Below are 20995 nucleotides of genomic sequence, written 5' to 3'. Positions count from 1 at the left end.
CTCTCCAACATGTATCATCAGATCAATGCATGCTTTCAAATGTTTTCATAGAGATGCACATTCTTCCATCATCAAGCAGCAGCCTGAGAAGGGAGTGCAAATATGAATGGAGGGTTGTTTTTTTTTCCTCGCACTGTGTGGACTAACCCATCCTATTCCAAAAATCCCACCTTTCCTCATACACGAGAATACTGAGTAGTGCTCATTGCTTTAAAAGGATCTATGGTGAGCTGTCTGTCCATTGTGCCTTTTCCTTAACATGTGCTGCTGACTGCAAATCCCCCTCAGAACCAAACCTCATGAAAGTCATCAGCTCACCATGAAAACAAACAGACTTGCACACGCATGCATACGGCCAGCAAAAATATTCAGCAGCTGCACCCATGTAAAACAGTTAAATTAGCTAAAATGATGTGTTTGGCTGTTAAAAAAATAACAGTACACTAATCTAAAAGACATTTCAATGCCATTTAAAATTAAAAGGCTCCCACACGGCACACCTTCAGTAATACTAGGACATAAAGACCGAAATGTAAAACGGTCTTTCCAGTTTCCTGTGGAAAGCAGCCAGGGAAAGGAAACTGCCCTGCGAAGTGAGGGCACAAACACACAGTAAGGCTGCTTGAGTTGGCAGTGTGTTCCTCAACACTGTTGGCTAGGTTGGGTCATTAGGCCGATACTGGGCAGAAACAGAGGGAGAATAAAAGACTGAAAGAATGAAAGAGACCAAGACAAAAAAGAGACAGTCAGACTTGTGGGTCTGTGCATGCATATAGCTTTTATGTCTACTGCGGAGAGACAGGATGAGACTCAACAATTGTCTCCCCAACACACACACACACACACACACACACACACACACACACACACATATAGAAACACAAACAAACACACACACACACCATGCTGAGTTCTGGGCTTTGATCACTCACATGGAGAATGACTCCTTTCTCCAGTAGGCTCTGTTTTTTGGCAGTCATCACAAAGTAGTGCGTGTCATCCTTGTAGTAGACAATGTTTTCCAGGTCAATACCTAAAAAGACCAACAGAAAGAAGTATTGTTACATACCAAGGACAATCCCCTTCCTTATTGCCGTAGCTGGCTGTCATGTCGCCATTAGAGGACAAGCGCAGCATTTACATGACTCAGCTCACATAACAAAAGCCCCCAGGACATTGTCATGTCAGCAATAATCTGTGGACAAACTTGGCATCAAACCTAATGAAAATCATTGCAACTGGATGAGCTGACAAATTCAGAACGTTGATCAAAAGGCAGATCATTTGTCCATTAACCTCAATCATGTGGCATCAAGTGTACTCAAAAACTTGTGAAAAGTAGTTTTAATAATAATAAAAAAAAATAGACATCAAAAATGTGAAATGTTATGTCTAATGCTGCATCTTAAGGTGTTCATATCAGACCGTAACTTTAAAAAAAAGCCTAAAATCCCTGTAAACACAAGACATTTATCAGAGTGGAGCTGTGGCAGACCTGTTGCCTCTCTGAGGTCTTGAAAGAACTTCTGGTTGAAGATGAAGGCCACGCCGCTGATCTCCTCGACCTTCGCCTCTGCAGTCGTGTTCCTGTTGATGAAGTTAGCGGTGATGGCGATGGCAAGCTTTCCGCGAAACTCTTTACGCCGAAATCCTGGAGATTACAGGGAGGAATAAGGAGACGGCATGTGACATGAAGGTCAGGAATCTGTGCAAACATGTCATTCAAAAAGCTTCCAAAAAAGAGACGCAACTTTCAAATCAAACTAGTGAAAAGTGCCAACTCATATTTGCTTTTACAGCACGCCCAGACTTGTTGATGTGCATCATAAATGCAACCAGATGTTCTGTATCAAAAAACAACTTGCTAGCTTTTCATGCTGTGTGAATGCAGTTCATGCTTATCGCAGAGGGAGCCTGCTGCTTCCCGTCTGTGATGCAGTAGTCAGTAGTACAGAGCGGGGTCATGGTACTCTGGTCCACAGGGGTTCAGTCTGCCAGTGGAGCTATGTGTGAGGCCCTAAAACTCATCAATGAAACAGACAGCCAGTTCAACAATTCCTATTCTGCTCTGGTAGAAGAGCAAACACTCTGAAACTAAATGTAACAGCCAGACACAAATGCACTCGCACACACGTAGATGTGCACAAACCCTCATTCATAAGTGAGGAATGGAGTGAGGTCAGGCACCCGACCACAGCTGTACACGAGTGAGGTCATAGTCATGATGAGTGAGCTCCACGTGAAGAAACAAACAAACAGTGGTCCTTGTGCTTTTGTTTGTTTAGTCCAGGAAAAACATCATTGATTCATTTCTACCAGTGTGTGCATCAAGACTTGCCTGGTAGTGTGTTTCTCCTTCCATCTGCTCCAATGATGACATCAAACTCCAGCTCGCTGGCAGGGTGTGTCCTGGGATGGACCTCAGCCCTCCAGCCAATCCCTGAGAAAATACAATGCGTAATCCGACAGAAATGCATTAACAGATCCAGGTTGAGAGCCCCTGACAGATAGCGACTATTCATATTTCTTGTGCTGGCTCGGCAGCAGCTTGACTCACTTACTTTCAGTCTCTTGATCTTCCGGGGGTTCAATAAGACCCTTGAATTCTACATTGACATGGATCTCAATACCCAAGAGGAGAGCTACTTTGAGCAGCATTAGCTGAAGCTGACGAATACCTGCAATACAAAGCCAGTGAATAAGAAAACTGAGGAAAGGTAGGAGCTCCACAACCACAAAACACGTCTTCTAAAGGCACTTACAATTAAAGTATTGAAGACGAAGAGAGTAAAATATGTCATATTCACTCACTGATGTGATCGATAGCACCAGCACAAAACTTCCCATAGAACTTCTTGGCCCCGAGGCCCCTGAGATCCTGGATAGTGAAGGGCCAGAGGTGCAGCACATTGTTTCTGGAGAATGCATCTCTCTTCTCCAGCAGCACCACTTTGGCCCCGAGGAAAGCGAGCTCGATGGCTGTCCGTAAGCCACATGGCCCCGCACCAATGATCAAACACTACAGACATAGGGAGACATGCTATAAATATGAGCTGAAAGAGCCGCACACACAGAAAACCAGGTCAGACCAGAGGTGCTGTCCCACCGATTCAGACGGCACCTCGGCACTTCACATCCCACTTAAAAAAAAAAAAAGAAAAAGTGTGAAAGGTACACATCCAATCCAACTATTTCCACTCTAACATTTTCTTTTTGTCAACAATGTAAACAGGGAAACCAACATTAGGGAAAAATTTATCCATCTGGCTGGATGGACATCCCATTTATGGGATTCCTCCCTGTTTGAACCTGACGTTCAAATGCAATCTGCACCCTTGCAACTTATTCAGGTAAGCTCAAATGCATGGAAGTCATATACTGTATGTGAATATGTGGTGCCCAGGATGTCAACGGACCAAGAAGCTTCCTTAGGAGTAATGCAATCTTTGACACCCATATCTGATTGTCTACCGCCTCAGATTACACGTGTGATCTGATTTCAATGGGGATTAAAAGAACTGATCCAAAAATATCAGGTGTTAACGCAAACACAATTATTCAGATAATGGATCTGGAAACTGATCACATTTTATTAACAGGTGTGAACAGGATGAAATTTTAGCTCATTCCAGGACGATGTCAGCAAAAAAACAAAAATGCCCTCAATGGAATTGCACAGTTGTTACAGTACAGCTTATGTTGATGCAGACTCACCTTTGAGTTGGCACAGGCTCGACCCTTCTTGTACTCCTTATGGCTGGCCCTCTTGTCTAACTTGGCCCAGAGTGCCTTGGCCTTCCAGTAGTTCAGTTTGGACTTGAGCTTGTGATAGAAGACCTTGTGCTCGGTGGGCTTGACTTCCAGGTGGTCACACAGCTCCTGGAAGGCCTTGAGCGTGCCCTTACACGTGGTCGCCTGGACGAAGTTGTCGAACAGGACATGGGACCGGTTCACCCCATCTCCTCCAGTTGCAGCAGTGCTTCCATCCCCCATGGTCCAGACACACACCGGGCTGTGAGGGCCCTTCACCCCCAAGGCAGGGGTCTCTGGGTCCTGCCCCAGCCCTGGAACACGCTCTCTCAGGTGGAGAGATTTAACTCAGGCCTCAGGCATCTTCATTCTGTCAGTGAAGGGGAGAAAAACAAAACTGATTGAATCCTTAACGATAACTCCACATTCTGCTTGTAATTTGCAGTCCTGTAAAAAACATCAGCACAGGCTGCAAAAGGATATCTGCCCAATGCAACAAAGTACAATTAACTTTGGAAAATGTTTTGTCCCTCTCTTAATGAAATGGGTTGTAAATCTCTCTATGTATAACAGCTGGTCAGACAAGCAATCAAGAAAGACCAGGCCATCTAAGTTTCTTGCCGTTGTTCCTCCGCAGGAAGCTGACCTTAAACAACCTCTTATCTTTTCTAGGAATGAGGCTGCCGGACACAGGAAGGGCACTGAACCCAGACAAAGTCAAACAGGAAACACATGGGGCACATGTGCATAGGCATGTCTGTGTGGCACAGAATCACTTCAAACAGACTCCAGACGCAGGAAACAGCCAGTTCATCCAAAACAGCACCCAAAAAAGCCCACTACCACAGGTGACGCAATCCTATTCATTCAGGAAAATAATGTGCTATAAGTAAGATGGTCAACAAAAGCCTCCTCTGGTTGTTTACAGCCTCATGTATAAATACTGAGCCAGAGTTGACTTCTGCTGTTCTTCTACCTGCTGTGACTTGTGGCAGTTTGAACTTAATGTTTTCTGCTTTTTAACCCTCAGGGGTTAAGATCTCTCATGTTCTTTAGCGTCTGTGGCTCAGCTGACATGACTGGAATTTGTCTTCCTTGAACTCCAAAATTATCTATTTAGCAGCACAAGCACTACAAAATCTGTCTTACCCGACATCAGTGTGAGTATGAAGGTGAGAGAAATGTCTCAAAGCACGGTGGCAAAAGAGGCTGTGTCAACCTCAAACTGATGAAAAGAACACTTATTTGATCAAGTGTATTTGCCATCCAACACATTTCATTTGAGCGTTGGTTCTGATTTGCATTGTCTCCCAGGGCAACAAGGAGAAATTAGCCACTTGTTAGAATTTCACAGTGGCTCAGCAAACAGCATGATTTATGTAACTTCGACATTTATCATGTAGAAGGAAGAGTCACAGGAAACTGGCATCAGTAAGGAAACACAATAAGAAATGAAGAATTCAGGGATCTTTTGAGGTGTCATTTCATGTTTCCCCACATCTCAATGATTAAAAAACAAAATGGCATTACTGATCAGAATATAAACCTTTCTTCGGGACATGGCCTGTTTTTTGTAAGGAATTTTTCAGGACTCAGTTGCAGAAGAACTGAGCTAGTTCATGAAAACCAATGTAGTCCCAGGCCCAGAGGCAACGCATGATGAAACCGAGGCAGGTACAGAGGTCAGCTGGCCTCCCTTTCACACCCTGCCAACTGCTCTCTGCAGAGAAAACAGCAGGGCCCTGGCTTTGGCTCTGCCTCAGTCAGGCAGGATTGGGGCTGAAGGCTGCAGTGCCAGCACAGACAGAAAGGACCCTTTTCTAACACAAGCCTTCACATATCAGCCACATCATTTCCTCCGTGAACTTAACTCTAACCTTTGCCTCAGAAAGAACAGCTAAGATGACCACAACTTAAAAAAAAAAAAAAATTCTGATTGACTGAGTGGAGACAACAATCAGCCAATATTCATTATCAACAACTCAATAAATTATTTTTATTTCACTTAATAATAATAATAATAATAATAATAATAATAATAATAGTAATGGTGATATGATCAGAATCAGTAAAGACAAATGTGTATGTCACTCAAACAAAAACAGGTTTCAGGTGTCCAATAACGATTTATCTCCACAAAGACTGGAGATGCTGGGTTTGATTGCTGAGCAGAGCAAATTGATGTGCAGTCAGGCTTACATTTCCTTTTGTGTCTAGCAACTGGTGGGGGCTGAAGCAGCACACACTGAGCAAACACAGAGGACAATTTCAAGGTTACCAACTACACAAACTGGTTTGTTTGCCATTTTTTGGCACATGGCATCGTGACCCATGCAGCCTTCAAATGCACCTACAAACCACAAATGAGCAGCTTATAAACTGCACACTTAACAATGCCAAAAATCCTGCAGCAGGGTCACACTTCATCAGGATTCTGGCGGCAGAGAAGAAGAAACCAGTTCAACCCACTCCTCGCTCAGAGCCTCATGAACCAGACTTAAAAAGAACAGGAACTTCAGAAGATGGTCTCAGGGGGTAAATAATTCAGTTAATAGTGTAATTGAATCTTTCTTGCAAGAGCTAAGCTGAATCACTTCCTATGTTTCCCTCTGAGCCCACCACTGGGACTAAAGTGATCCCCTCGGTGGTATTTTTATACGACTGTAAAGGCATCCGGGTTATGAACATACATCAAGGCCCAAAAATGGGAGATGAAATGATCCTTTTATGACACACTTCTGAGAGAGCCAGCAGTAAACATTCAGCACGTTTTGGGGTCTTTGAAGTCACTGGGGGTCCAACTCCTCACGGGCATGCTGAGTCACAGTACATCGCTGTGTGATCTGTCCAAACATGGTGCAACTCAGGCCGGCCCTGCTGCGACATACTTGCCCCTCGGCCAATTTCATGACAACACTAAAAACATGCCTATAATATGAATGCCAATGCCAACTCAACAGGAGCGATTGCAGCATGTGTTTCTGATGGGCAGAGGATGGTGACAGGAAAGACAAAAAAAAAAAAAAAAAAAAAACAAAAACAAACAAACATCAAAAACAGGCTCGTCACACACTAAAACATTTTCTGACATCTGGATAAGCAAGGAATTCATTCACATTCACACCAGAATTACACACATGCATGTGAGCCTTTGCACACACAACCCCTTCTAACCCCTACCAGAGTACGCACACGCACACACGCCACTGCTTTCTGATGGTTGTATTACATCATCATCTAAGCTAAAAATAGAGCCAGAGATTAGGCCACTAGGCTACACATTTGACAACAGTGTTTAAGTGCATTGTAAACAGTGTCACAGCCAGGAGTAATAATTCACAAACTGGATAAATGACTGTTCTGTAACCTGAGGTGGTTTGCAGAAGCAGTCCAGGTTGCCACGTTAATCTTTTTGTTTATTTTGCCTGTATTCAATTTTATTTGCATTCCTTGATCAAAGCCACAGACTTAAAAAAACAAACAAACAAAAAAAAAACCCCACCAAGAATAACCAATAATAAGTTTCATTTTCTCTGTCAGTATAACAAAGAACATGGCATTTTTCTGCTGGTTGGAATAGAATAAATGTTAGTGACTGGATCGACTGCAATCCTCTACGCATGTGTCCTTAAATAGCATTTTGTGCTCTGCCAGTCTGCAGGTCAGAGATGAGTGATGCTCAGATGACAATGCTGGAGATGAAAGCTAATAACTCCCGACCCATCTCCTCCTCTCATCCATCAGCAGAGTTGGTGCAGAGTAGGAGGGAGTGTAGGGCGCAATGTGAGCTTTCTGCCTGAGCCAAGGAAATCTTCACAATGACGGGCCGGCAAAATATTCAGTCAAACCTATACTTCACCACACCCACTTCACCTTTTCTACAATCCCACAGCAATAACAGTCAATTTTGACTATTTTATGCCCCCGCTCATTTTTTCCTTTGTGCTTCACAACAACTTCCACTCTGTCTTTGTTCTGTACAGTTAATGATAACGTTAGCAGCCCACTTGGACTCTTTTTGCCTGTCACTGCAGATGGCTGCATTACATTATGACTATAATGCTAATTACAGACCAATGCAGCAGTTGCCTGTGGCTTCCAAATGCATCTCACTGACAAGAGTCATTATATTTTATCTCCTATTGCTTGTAGTCCATCGTGTGCACAATATTTAGTTCAGCAATTAGAAAAATGTAAATTAAGACATGCTACAACTTTGGGCTAGTTTTTAAAGCACTCTTTACATTCATTTAGGAGTGGCGAGCCCCCACTTCAAATTTATTTATTTATTTTTTTTTTATTGTCGCAAATACACCACCTATTGGAGTTAATACGAAGTTAATTACTCGCGAGAGTACGGCCTCGAAAGTGACATCATGTCAGGCAGCAGGTCAGAGAGTCAGAAGAGTGTCGTCCTGGAAAATAGAGCAGCAACTTACCAGAGAAAAGGTAGACTAGCTTAAGATAACTTAAGATAACTCAGAGATTTTACAAGTTAAATACATATTCGCAAAGTTGAGATGTAGAGGTTGTAGTTGTTGTAAGGGGAAAAGTTAAATCTGCAGTCAAGTGTCATTTGTTTCCTCCACCTCGGCCCCCCGGAGAGCCTGACCTGCTGCTGAAAAAAATCCTGGAGGAAACGCTGTAAAGCTTTTAAAAAAACATTTAAGAGGGAGGGGGGGTGGTGGTTTTGTTTGATGCTAATACAGCTATTAGCTTTCTTGGTGAGGGTTACAAGAAAATAGTGAAGTAATCAAGAGGATTGGGGTGAATTATACCATTTCAATCTTCATCTGTTATGCTTAAAGGATTAGTCAGTTTAGCTATTGATGAACAGCAATTTTTTCAGGCTAGTACTGGAAAAAATGCCAACTATTTCTTGGCTCAAACTTATTTGTGACCATGTCCACTTTTTCCGTATTTTCTATTGTTGTAAACTTTATGTCCTTTGGTTTGACCTTTTTTCTTGGACATAAAAAGCGTAATAATACGATGTAGCCTGAAGCACTGGGAAATCCTGATGTGCATTTTATACAATTTTATCATAAATCAATAAGAATATTTGGGTGCATGGTAATTATAACAATCATTCATTCATCTTCAAACACTTATCTGTTTCTGGATTGCAGGGGGTGCTGGGGCCATTGGGTGAGGGCGGGGTACACCCTGGACAGGTCATCAGGCCATCACAGGGCCAACACACAGACAGAGATACACAACAACTCACAGTCAGATCTACAGACAATTTAGAGTCACCAATTAACACAAACACGATGTCTTTGGACGGTGGGAGGAAACTGCAGTATCCGGAGGAGACCCACGCAGACGCAGGGAGAACATGCACACTCGGCTCAGCAAGGCCCCAGCCCGGGAACCAAACCCACTATATTCTTGTTGTGAGACAACAGCGTTAACAACTACGCCGGCGTGCTGTTCCTGATAATAATCAATAAATGCATATTATCTTCAACTCCAAAAAGCTTTATATCAAACCTCGATTCAAGAGAACGTAAATCCTTCTAATCCTTTCCAGTGTACCTACTCATTTGCACTTCCTTTAATTATTTTCTGGCTCCCTTCAGTTGTTGCACTGGCTCTGTCATTGTGCTGGAGTTAGTCTGTTCTCTTTGATGACCATACTTGACTCTTTCAACAACCAACACATTCATCATTCTGTCAACAGGTAATCATCACCATAACCATCTTTTCATTGGTATCTAGTTAGAGCGTCACAGTGGCACTCCAGACGTCTGCTTACAGCCACACACAACCTTTATTACACGGTACTACAGTCAGTGTGTTGTTGCAGTAATGTGACACATGACTGACCTTTAATTTCCAGCTTCCCTTGACAAGGGCATGAGTAGTGAGGGCTACAGAGCAGCAGAGATGATAAATCATTGTTGTCTTGATCTGTTTGCATGAATTGCATGAATTTCTTCATCAAAAGTAAGAAAGAGGTGTTCTTTTGTTTGGAGTACATTCAGTAATACAAAAGTGCCGCATTCATTTTGTAGGCACCCGGATGCATCCAACTGGAATTTCCTCAACAAAAAGGTGTTGAGTGTGTGTGTCTTCCCTGTGCACATAAGCTTCAGATTTAACTCATCACAGGTAAGTCTGGTGGCACAGCTGTCATGGGGTGACATGAGAGGTGTTATGAAGAATAGACTATAAACACCAGTGCAGAAAGCATGTTTGTGCTTCCCTAAAAATATAATCTCCTAAAATGGTAGTAATACCAGATTGCCGCTGCACGTCAAATGTAATGGCAACACACATGAAGTTCAAGTCAACAAAGCAGATGAAAAGCTGTGTTACTCTGTTTGTTATTGTCTAGATATGCCCACTCAGCTCTCAGATTCTATTCATATACACAGGAGCGGAGACAGTTGTGTGTCCATTCACATTAACAGACAAAGCCTCAGAGCTCACCGCGTACACAAACACTTCTTGACTGAAGCTCAACTTGCTTCTGGCAGCTGTTGACACCAAACCATCTGGCAATGTCTCTGCCTCTGACAGTCAGGCCACTCTGCTGAGCTCAGCTCTTCATTTCAACTCCCCAAAACTGATCCACATCTTCACCAAATCCAGTAGCAGCATCAGCCTCAGAGCCAATAAACTTAAAAATTCCATGTTGTCCTCTTTTTAGCACTAAACAGGTGGACACATTAATACTCATCATGGAAAAACATCAAGTTTCCAGTCATATTTCTCACTTCTGTGGTGTCCTGGGACTAGAGCTGAGATGTGAACTGTAACATATGCTCTGTCGTTGCCAACCTCACCACAGGCCATAAATTTTGACCACCATAAAGATGTTTTCAGTAAACGATCCTTGTTTGGAGTATTGTTTTATTCATGTTGGAAATATTCACTACACTTGGGAAAGCAATAGTTCATTTGGACAATATGTGATTTATTATGCTGTAGTAAGAGCCGCTGCTGGAGTTGAATCAGATTTAGAGCAGCTAAATCAACCACCACTTGACCATTTAGAATTATGTAATCTAAAAGGCAGAAGGGATTGAAGATCTGAGGTTCTACTCTAGATTAATATTGCTCCGATTTCTCAGTGCTGCAGCAAAGGTAATTGCAAATTCTGACCAAATAAAATAATAATAAAAAAGGAATCAGAGATTAACTAAATCTGAACCCCATTTCATTTCTACATCTACTGACCCATAAACGATCTACTTCAACCATGACGAGGGACTTCAAATGGATTGGCTTCAACGTGTGAAATGGCACAGCCAGTGAAAAAATGAATTCTAAATCTACTACATGCTGATTACAAAGGGCCTTTTTTATGAATTTGTGTTGGTAACAACTCCAGGGGAATCTGAGCCTGTGCCCAGACAGCATGCTTATGGGTGTCAAACATAGTTGACTTGAGCTGCTTGCCAGTACTTGCAGCAGGTATTTGATTTGGGAAATCTCTGAAATCCCAACTTGAATGCCACATCTCCCACTTTCGTGCCTTTCATAACGAGAGTAGAGCAGGCACCGCAGCTATGCAGACATAAACACAGCGAACCACAAAAGGAATGGAGAAAAAAAAATGCAGCAAGTATTGCAAAGCTCAGCTATGTGCTATGAATAGCCCTCCTCATTAAAATTTTATGGGTGTTACAATTTGGCTAACTGTGCTGATCATTAGCATATTTCACACCAGATTGTGTCATGAAATGGAAGCGTGTATTTGGTTACACTTATACTCAGAGCCAGGGAACTGGGAAGTGTAATCCGAGACCAGTAGGCAAATACAGTCAACACAGACTAGTCTCCAAGGATTACTTATGACCGCTGAGGAATGGAGGCATGGCAGAGGGAAGGAGAGGATGTATCAAGACCTGTTCGAATGACCTCTTTCAAGTAACAGGAACATGTTCGGATGGTCCAGAGAGACCAAAATCCTACAACCACTAAAATATTGAGATGCTGGGGTAGTGTTTGGGATAGTCTTTGTTCCTGGGTTTCATGTAACAGGAGAACTCTAATGGAAAACTAAATATCTTAGGGCAAGGCCTAATCATGCCTACAATACATCCAACAATATCTACAACGTCAGTCAAAGAGGTTCTATTATTGCAAAACCAAAAAATAAAACATCTCGAATCGATTCCTTTGTCTTGCTGCGTGTTCTTACTTGAGGGATGATGGACAGGAAGATAAACAGCTGGGCCAAGACATAAAAACTAACCTTCTAGGCCTCATTACAACATCACAGATTTAACACCCGGGCTAAACCGCAGAATGCTTTTTATTCCAGCAGGCCATGGGAATCTCTGTTCACTGTTTTAGCACTACTGACTCACCAAAATTAAATACAAAGCTAATGTTTAAATTTCACAAGGCTCAGAAATAGTCAGTTTTCCAAACTGACTGCTACAGCTATGCTGGAAATTAGCAAAGAATGAATAAGACACTAACTTATATGGGCATTGTCTGATTTCATGTGAGAACTGACTAAAGTGAACAGGTGGAAATGGGGTCGTGATAATATGAATAGTTCTTATAATAATGGGAGCATTCTCTTATATTTGAAAATCATATTTTTGAGAGAAACAACAGAAAGAACACAAAATATTCTGCCAGATTCTGATGCATCCATGACAGCAAAGGAAAGAATTTCACTGAGGCAAACAGAACCACCTGTCCCAGGTGTTAAACTGCCAACTAGACAAGGCCCTTTAATGTTGAACATTTTCTGAGTTATTCTTGCCAGATTTACCCAGATCTCTACATCAATTGAAAAAATTATGATAAATCCCATATATGATAGATCAAGGCTGATGGGACATGCATCCAAGACACGGAGACAGCATACGTCATAATCCTGCCACATCCACACTTGATTTCTCTAATCTGTATATGCATGCAGTGTGAGATGAGAGGAATCAGCAGAGTGAGCCACCAGTCCTGAGGCCAACAAGCTGACCAGCTCCTCTTAACCCAGCCTGTGGATGTCTTGACTTTTCTCCAAGGCTCAAACATCCTCAATTTGGCCCTGTGACAAGCCGACTGAGTGCAGAGAAGCAGCTGCAGCAAACTAACAGCCCTGTGAACCCAGTCACACTGGACAGCAATCTACTAAAGTGAAGCTCGGGACATTTAATAGGATGCCTGTAAACTGAGGACTATGGAGCGCAGGTATACAAATGTCAGATGGGTCAGGACTGACCCTCTCTGGCATGAGGCTTAATCACTGATAATGCCATTTGCTTTTACTTCAGATGGTAATTTCCATTTTGTATTTTGACTTAAGCTATATTTTCATTTATGACAACCCAAGAAAACAAGTTTCTTTCCCCATCATCAAGTCAACCCCCCCAAGTGAAATAATACCTAGATTGCTCACACGTGCAAATCAAACAGACAGTAGCGTGAGAATATGCAAGCAAGGATTTCTTTTCAGCCAAACATTGCTCAATCATTTCATCTCCCTCTTGCCAGTTCCACTAAAGGCTTTAGCACAACCAGGTCCAGAGGAAGGTCAGCTTTCCGGTGTGAGCGGCGCAGAGCTGCAGGCTCATCCAGTAGGAAGGTAAGTGAACACCCACACATAGCCAGGAAGTGCGCTGATTGATTTACAGAGAGAGGCATAAAAACAGAGTCCTCCACAATTACACTTTAATCTCTGCTACATATAACAAGATGCAAGCGTTTGGCAGGTGCTGCACGTATTACACTTAAAGACCAGATGAAAACTTGAAGTGCTTGGCTGTAAGTCATGTCTCAGAAAATAAACAGGAATGAGAGAGCAATGGGGAGATGGAATAACTGGAAAGGAGGTGTAGTGTAAATAGACAGGAAAGGACTTACAATTGACCTTGACAACGAGAAGACAAAAATCCTAATGCAATAAAAGATTCTGGGAAATTCTGTGCAACAAAGTTAATGATGATGAGTGGGGCTTCATGAAACAAAGACTCTTTCTTTCCCCTCATCAAATATTCAAGGATTTGCAGCTGCCAAGCCAAACACGTCATCCAATCTATGTATCACCTTTATTATGTGAAATGATGCTGAAATGATAACCCAGTAAATGTGCTTAAATCGGCACAAGTTCAGCCCTCCTCGAAAAGATTACCCAAGGATTGTAAATACAACTTTAAAATAAGATTTCGTAATTAAACATGAGTAAAAATGACTTTTTGGGAAGTTATGCCTGCTTGACATTTCGAAGATAAACACGGTGTTTGCGCAGAGGCCAAAACCAACACACGTGTTTACCTACTGTGCTATAGCTGAAGGACCTGCACAAAACCACTGAGCAGATGTTTTTGCATTCTATTAGTTATGCAGAAAATGAACCCACAGGATACAATGTGAAAATAAATCTGCAGAAGAGAAAGTGGAAGGTTTGGGTTTGAACTCTGGCTAGCTGTTTCCCTTTGCCTCCAGTCTTTATGCTAAGCTAAGCTAAAGGTGCCCTCAGCACAGACCTGCAGTGAATGCAGAAAGAGCGGACTGACATCCTTCTTATTCTCTGAAAAACAAATAGAATTATCTCAGAGTGGTGAACTCTTAAGAAGCTACTTATCCATTGAAGGGGTGGCTCTTTTCACCTCTGCTGTGGAGAGGCTTACTTCAGCATCCCAGGAGTGGGCATAAGATAACCATCTGTCCTAAACACATATGGCCTCAAACACAACGTCCCCCATTAACATTCACACTAACATTACAGTGATAAGATCAACCTTGTGTTTGTCATGTTCTCACTTATTATAAAATTGACGCCCATTTGTATGAACACCGCTGAGCATATGTGTGGCTGTGATTCACAGGTCCCACAAACAACTAAAATTAAAAAGACCAGGAGAGACGAGGCCCTTGTATGACTGTTCCCATCATTCTTCTGGGAAAGTACATTTAGTGCACCTCTTTCTCCATCAGGCCTGCCAGAGAAGAATCCATTGCTTGTCCAGGGAGGCAGATAACAAGTCCAAGGCTCATCCACGCACAAGCAGAGAGTGAATGTGAAATATGATGTGGTCTCCAGAGGGCGGAACAGTTGAAAGAGCTCTGACAGCTATAGGCTGAGCAGCTGTTCGCTTCTAAGGCCTGCTATATGAAAAGGTGAAGCCATTATGTAGTTTTCAGAAAATAAAGCCGCGTCAGAATAAGACCTGACTGGTTAGAGCATGAGTATCAGGTGACACCGGCCCTTTGCTTGGTAACATCCCTCTGTGCCGCTTTGCTCGTCTGCTGTTTTGCACAGAGAAGGTACTGTATAGTTTTTTGAATGGCAGCTATTAGGGCATAAAACCCAACAAAAAGCTACGGAAAGGACTGAAAAGCTCTACAAGAAGTGCTTGGAAAAGACATAACTAGTTGATGATTATGATTAATTAAACAACTAGCTATATAAAGCTTAAAGGTCACATGAAACAAACACCATTTAACACCATAAAAACACAATGTGACAATTTAGCAGGAACATTAGCCTCCAGTTATCTGGAAAACAATTCAGTAGAAGTTCAGTTATTTTAGATTATACAGAATGCAGTTTTTGAGTCACCTTGCGTTGCATGTTTTCCTTTCCAACTTAAAGTTTGCTGAACTCAATAAAACTACCCCACCTCTGTGTTAACTACATTTAGTCCTTTATAACCGGTCACATCCATCACACACGCAGAAAAATAAAAACTAAAATTGCGTAGCCATTCTATAGTTTCAAGGGTCAGCATGCTGGCAAAATGTAAACAGTCTTGTTGGCTTGGTCTCAGGAATGCATTTGTCATACTGACCTACTTCTGACCTGCAAAGTACAAAAAACAGCCAGCAAGAAGCAAGTCCTTAATCTGGAACTGTGAGAAATCAGTAAAGCAAATGGGCTGGGGTCAGACGTTTAAAGACACAGAAACAACTTCCACCAGGTGTTGGATTGTTGTTGGATCCTTAAAATCTGATCTGCGTTATTCCTCGTTCATAAAGTCGAAAACTTTATGACTAGTTAGGAATGGTGGTAAACCCATTCCATCAAAAATCTCATATGTGGAACGTCACAATCTTAGGAAAAGAGAAGTGAGTTGTCTTGTAACAGGGCTTTGGTTTGTACTTCAGAGAATTTAGATAACCTTATTGGCATGTTAATGGTTTGTACCGGGTTGTTTTCTTTTACAATGTCTGACTCAAGCAGGAAAACACTAATCATCATGGCCTTATTCCTTAAAGGACACAGCTGAAAGAGTATTTCAATATACTATTTACTGTACAGAGGACCCCTGCTGCAAAATCAAACCCGTCCAACAGTTATCAAAGTGAATCTAGTTACTGACATGTCTCCTTTTAAGGGTGTGTTGCAGACTAGACCAGTCCTACGATGTGTGGCGGTTAGACATCAGCAGAGCCAACAACGTTTGGATGATTCAAGGTTTTTGCTGCTGGGATGCATCCATCTGTGCACAGTACAACAGAAGCTGCTTTCAGGAGTTTCCTTCCTACTGTCCTTTCATCCAGCTCTGCTTCCAAAGCCATGGTACTCTGAAGGGTCATGGAGGGCCAGAACCAGGCAGGTATTCACTCCCTCTAAGTGACAGTCAGTGAGAGGTCACAGTGACTCAGCCTGACCCACTTCCTCTGTATCTATATATTTTGACAAAACATGTTCCAGCATCACATCTGACTCATTTATTTTCTGCGGAGCAGTTTTAGGAGACTGCCTGAGTTACCTTTGCCTTTGTGACATAACTGCTGCCAAACATAAGGGCGTGGACTGAACACTGACTAATATAAAAATAAAAATTATCTTCATTATAAACACATCAAAGCAGAATACCAAATTTCACAAGATGATGAACTTTGAACTTTTTTTATGTAATCGCAACGTGATGCAGTTCAACATTTAAATCGCAAACTGGGATGGAGCTGTTTATTTCTGTGCAATTCACTGAATTTAATACTAAAGTCCTTGTAATCCAACATAACCATAAATCGGATTTTATCACTGATTACAACATTGTTTACAACTGACTAATCCCTAGAAAACATCTCTACTACATCAGGGTATATTTCATTATATTCCTCGGCCCTATGCAACTGTATGAAAATAACGTTCTACTGGGACAAGTGATTCATATATTCCTTTGTTTATGCCAACTGGTGCTGAGAGACGTTGTCAACTGTATGATTATTAAAAAGGGAGATGAGATCCTGGAAACTGAAAAACAGAACTGACATAAAACTGCCGCTGCAGCTGCGCTGACAAACGTTGCAGAGGATGCTGCAGACTAAAGGTTGACCCAGCTCCTCAATTATGTCAGACTGCAGTCTTCCTCAGCTCTGAACCGTGCTGAGTCGGACTCCAAGACAAAATTCCTCCTCCTTCTCGCTTTCCTTCACATCCTGATCTCTGGAGAGGAAGACTGAGTTGGGTAGCATACGCATCTTAATGGAAGCTGTACATCCCAATTAATGTCTGCCTGCCCTGCAAGACCCTGTGACCTCAGAGAAACTGTCCAAAGTCTGGCCATTTCTGATGCTTTTACGAACAAAGGAGGTGGATAAAGTGCGACCAAACGCCAGGATTAATCAATACAACGAATGTCAAATCACTCAACTGAGACAGCATAAGAGTCTTTGTCCAGGGAAAACGCCTGTCGGGTCAAGACCTTACTGCTCCATTTAGCCACAGACTGACTCTTGTTGCTGCGTGTTGACGTATGGCCCCATCTGGGTCAGCTGGTGGAATATTGTTTTGTTGTTATTGTTGAGGTCAGTGCACAACCAGCCAACAAGACCAACAACAGGAGCGTCAAATAAAGGCACACACCAGAAAGGGGTCAGGAGGAGGGTTTGAGTAGTCACATGTCTGCTATGCATGTGTTGATTTGGGGAGAAATAAGAGTGGCCTCTTTACATAAAAACACTGTGACGGAGTACCTGCTTCCATGCATCAAACATGAGCATAATTCAATATCTGACTTGGTCAAGTAACCGAATTAAAATCTGATCCGATGTCAATGAAGAGATGAATTCAATACAGAACTCGGATGGGGGAATGTCCTAAAGGATAGAGAAACCTGTTGCACTTTTTCAACCTATAACATTTGGAACAGCTTATGATGTGATGACGTGATTACACACACTAAATGTACGTGTGTGTAATGTGGGGTCGCACAAATGGCCCACACACAGATAAGGCATTCAACCTTGATGGTCAAATCACGATCATTTAATTTTCTGCTGCATTGCATATGTTACTGTAAAACAAACAAACAAACACAAAGGCACGTTGTCAGTCGTTAAGGGAGATGACAAATAGATGCCAAGGTGCCCTTTCCAGTGAAGGCGTTTGTCCTCAGGATCAGGACATCCCAGTGTGATTGATCAGGAGTGAATATTATCAGCCGTGCAACACATTCCGCCAACTATCCCATCCGATCTGCAGCAGGGCTGATCAGCGCTGATCAGCACTGATGCACCATTACACTAACGTGCATGTGCCGTGCGTAACGAAGCGGGGAGATTTACAGGCCGTTAAAAATGGTCAGTAACTCCATCACAGAGGCAGCAGACCGCCACATTCCCAAACCCGCCGTGTTTTTTTTTTGTTTTTTTTTTTTGTCAAGCGATCACACGTGTTCGTCTCACCTTTCAATCCAGCGTGTTTATAATCCGCTCGCACGTCCCCGGGTTGAGTCCATGTCCGTCAGCGGACGCAGATTTTCCCCGGTAAATCCACAGAGATGGGGGGGGAAAGAGAGAGGGGGGAGGGGGGAGCTGGGAGAGTCGACCGGAGAGCGCCCGTTCAGGCCGGAGCGGAGAAACACGGCGGAGGAAAAGGAGACACTTGAAACTGACAGAGAGGGATTGGTCCAAACCATTACCACCGCAAGAAGGGGGGTGGGCGGCAGAGCCAGCGATAACAACAAGACACCGAAACGCTATCAACCAATTAATTTCACCACAATTTACACCAAAACGTAGGAGAAAATTGAAAAAATTGACATATAAACCGGATAAAATTCTCTAACCTTAGTATGCATTTGACTTTCTTTAACAAAGTTAGGTGGGACGCCCCCGCTACTACTTTGAGGGGGCCTGCGCCTTTTAGTTCAGTTTAATCCGATTGGTCTTTTCCAACGTGACGCAGCAATGCCGTTGCCTTCACGTGGTGTCAGAAACATTAGACAGGTTTACACAACAGGGGGAGGCAGGCGGGATTTCTTCACGGCCTTCAAACTGCAGAGATATTTTTAAATTCTCTTTTTACAGAGAAGGATTCCGATACACCTTGTGTGTGGCCATACCGATTCGACTTGAAATTTAAAATAAAAAAAAAATTATGCAATTTAAAGCAGTAAATTCCGACAATTTAAACGCCTTAAACGAGGCTTACTAAATTGTAAAGCCACTGATTTCAAAAAATGACTCTAGTTGCTGTTAGTAGTTTATCTTAGATGTTAGTTAGTTTAAGTTGAGAGTAAACAAAGCTGCAAATGTGCTTCACTCACTTATCTGAATAGTTCAATGAGCTGATTGTTGCCACTGAAAGAAATCATAAAGTAATAAAGAATCTGTTGTGTCCGTCTGTATGTGTCTCTTTCTCATTTTGAATGAGAAATATAATTGCCACCAAATTCCAAAGCCCATTTGTTTGTTTTGTAACAAAGCATGGACGTAGATTGCACCGTGGTTTGAGAGGAACTGAAGCTTGCCTTAGTGGAAAACCGCTTAAGATTACAACTTGGGAAAATTCTAAGTTTCAAACAATCACTTTCAAACAGCAAGACATCACACAGAAAACAGTACAGTGACTCTTTGGTTGCTTCCCACTGACAGAAATATGCATCATTGATATGATGCTTTGTTCTGTTGCAATCACCGCACAATCCCAGATTTCTCCTCATACAACAAAAACACACTGTTTAAGTCAACGGTCCAGCAACTCCAGGCTGTAAATCCAAAGAACCTATTAAAAGCTGTAATGATTATCCCGAGAGTCTTGGTTGATTCATAAGAAAGGTCAATGACATGCAGGCTCTGAGCAAAACCTATTCAAGTATGAAAGTCAGATGTGCCATTGCCATTAGCTGGATCACCGGCTAATAAAGGCTGTACAATCTGAAAACATGTCTACTTAAAGTAGAAAGTAGTAAGTCTGTGTTCTTGTACTAGCAACAGCTTTTTTTTTTTTTTTTATCTATTTATAGTAGGTACCACCTTCAGTGAGCCCTTGCACCACTTTGCGAGAAGAAGGAAGCCCTCTACCACTATCAGCTCTCTGCAGATCATTTGCTCTTGAACATCCAGCAAGCATGTCACCTCCTGTCACTCAGCAGATAGGTCTGTGTGGCTGGTTTTGGTGAGGACACAGAGAGATAATCCCCCACAAGGATGCTGTGTAAAGTTTAACTTGAATGCAACCATGTGGAAGGATTATTGTTACTATGACATTTCAGTATATTCATTAAACAGTGTTATCAATTGACAAGTGATTATAAAGGTATTCACAGCAGACCCATGTTCTACACTTATGTGTGAAAGAAAAAGGAAACAGTCCATGGATATTTTAAGGATAATAAAGAACTATATTTCTTTAATCTACCATTGTCTGCTCAAGGTAGAGTCTTTGTTGTACACACACACACCCACACACATATATACAAGGAGAGGGAGTTGGGGTTTCTATTGTAGTATAATTTTAAATATATTATTGCGCATCAGTTCTTGCAACTCAATACTTAAATTCTCAAACCAAATCGAGAGGAACAGTGTTAGAGTGGGGAAAAAGCAATAAAAGCGTCTGCAGTTGAGGTTATGTGCATAGTGAAAATGTAACTCTTTCTTATGTAATTAAAAAAAGGAACATCTCCCATGTTCCTGCAACATTCGGATGAGGTTCAAACTCACGTTTAAAACAGCAGCATTTTGAGTGTGGAGAGATTTGCAGCCAGGAAAGTGCACTGATTCCACCAACACAAGGACATTTTACACACGAGGTCTCCAATCAGAACAAGCTGCCCTACTTGGATTTGCACTGATTTGCTAATTAAACAAACCACAGGGGGACACAGGATGTCAGCTGGGTGTGAAAATAAAAGGAAGAGGAAGACAGATATAGAGGAGAAGCAATGATGAAAACAAATGGCTGTGATCATGAGTCAGGAGCAGAATGGCTTGCTGCTGGATCAAAACACATCACAGAGAGTTTCGCCACATTATGAAGTCACCTTATATTGGGCTGAGCACCTTCCCACCGCACCTCTGCTCACCACTGAGCTTTGTCATCAGC

At 42.3% G+C, this 20995-nt stretch overlaps 1 protein-coding gene across 6 annotated transcripts in view; it reads right to left on the bottom strand.

Moving 5' to 3' along the window:
- mical3a (microtubule associated monooxygenase, calponin and LIM domain containing 3a) overlaps positions 1–18517 on the bottom strand; it is a 56572-nt gene extending 38055 nt beyond the window's left edge. For all 6 annotated transcript variants that reach the window (XM_029523264.1, XM_029523265.1, XM_029523266.1 and 3 more), the window contains exons 1-7: positions 18352–18517; positions 3715–4120; positions 2812–3019; positions 2562–2678; positions 2339–2440; positions 1496–1651; positions 933–1033 (exon numbers count right to left, since the gene is read on the bottom strand). In XM_029523264.1, the coding sequence (XP_029379124.1) occupies positions 933–1033; positions 1496–1651; positions 2339–2440; positions 2562–2678; positions 2812–3019; positions 3715–3993 (963 nt within the window). In that variant the 5' untranslated portion in view covers positions 3994–4120; positions 18352–18517. The remainder of the gene's footprint in view (positions 1–932; positions 1034–1495; positions 1652–2338; positions 2441–2561; positions 2679–2811; positions 3020–3714; positions 4121–18351) is intronic.
- Positions 18518–20995: the final 2478 nt, after the last annotated feature.

This window comes from Echeneis naucrates, chromosome 16 (assembly GCF_900963305.1).
Source record: "Echeneis naucrates chromosome 16, fEcheNa1.1, whole genome shotgun sequence".
Taxonomy (NCBI): domain Eukaryota; kingdom Metazoa; phylum Chordata; class Actinopteri; order Carangiformes; family Echeneidae; genus Echeneis; species Echeneis naucrates.
This window is presented reverse-complemented; position numbering and strand designations above follow the sequence as displayed.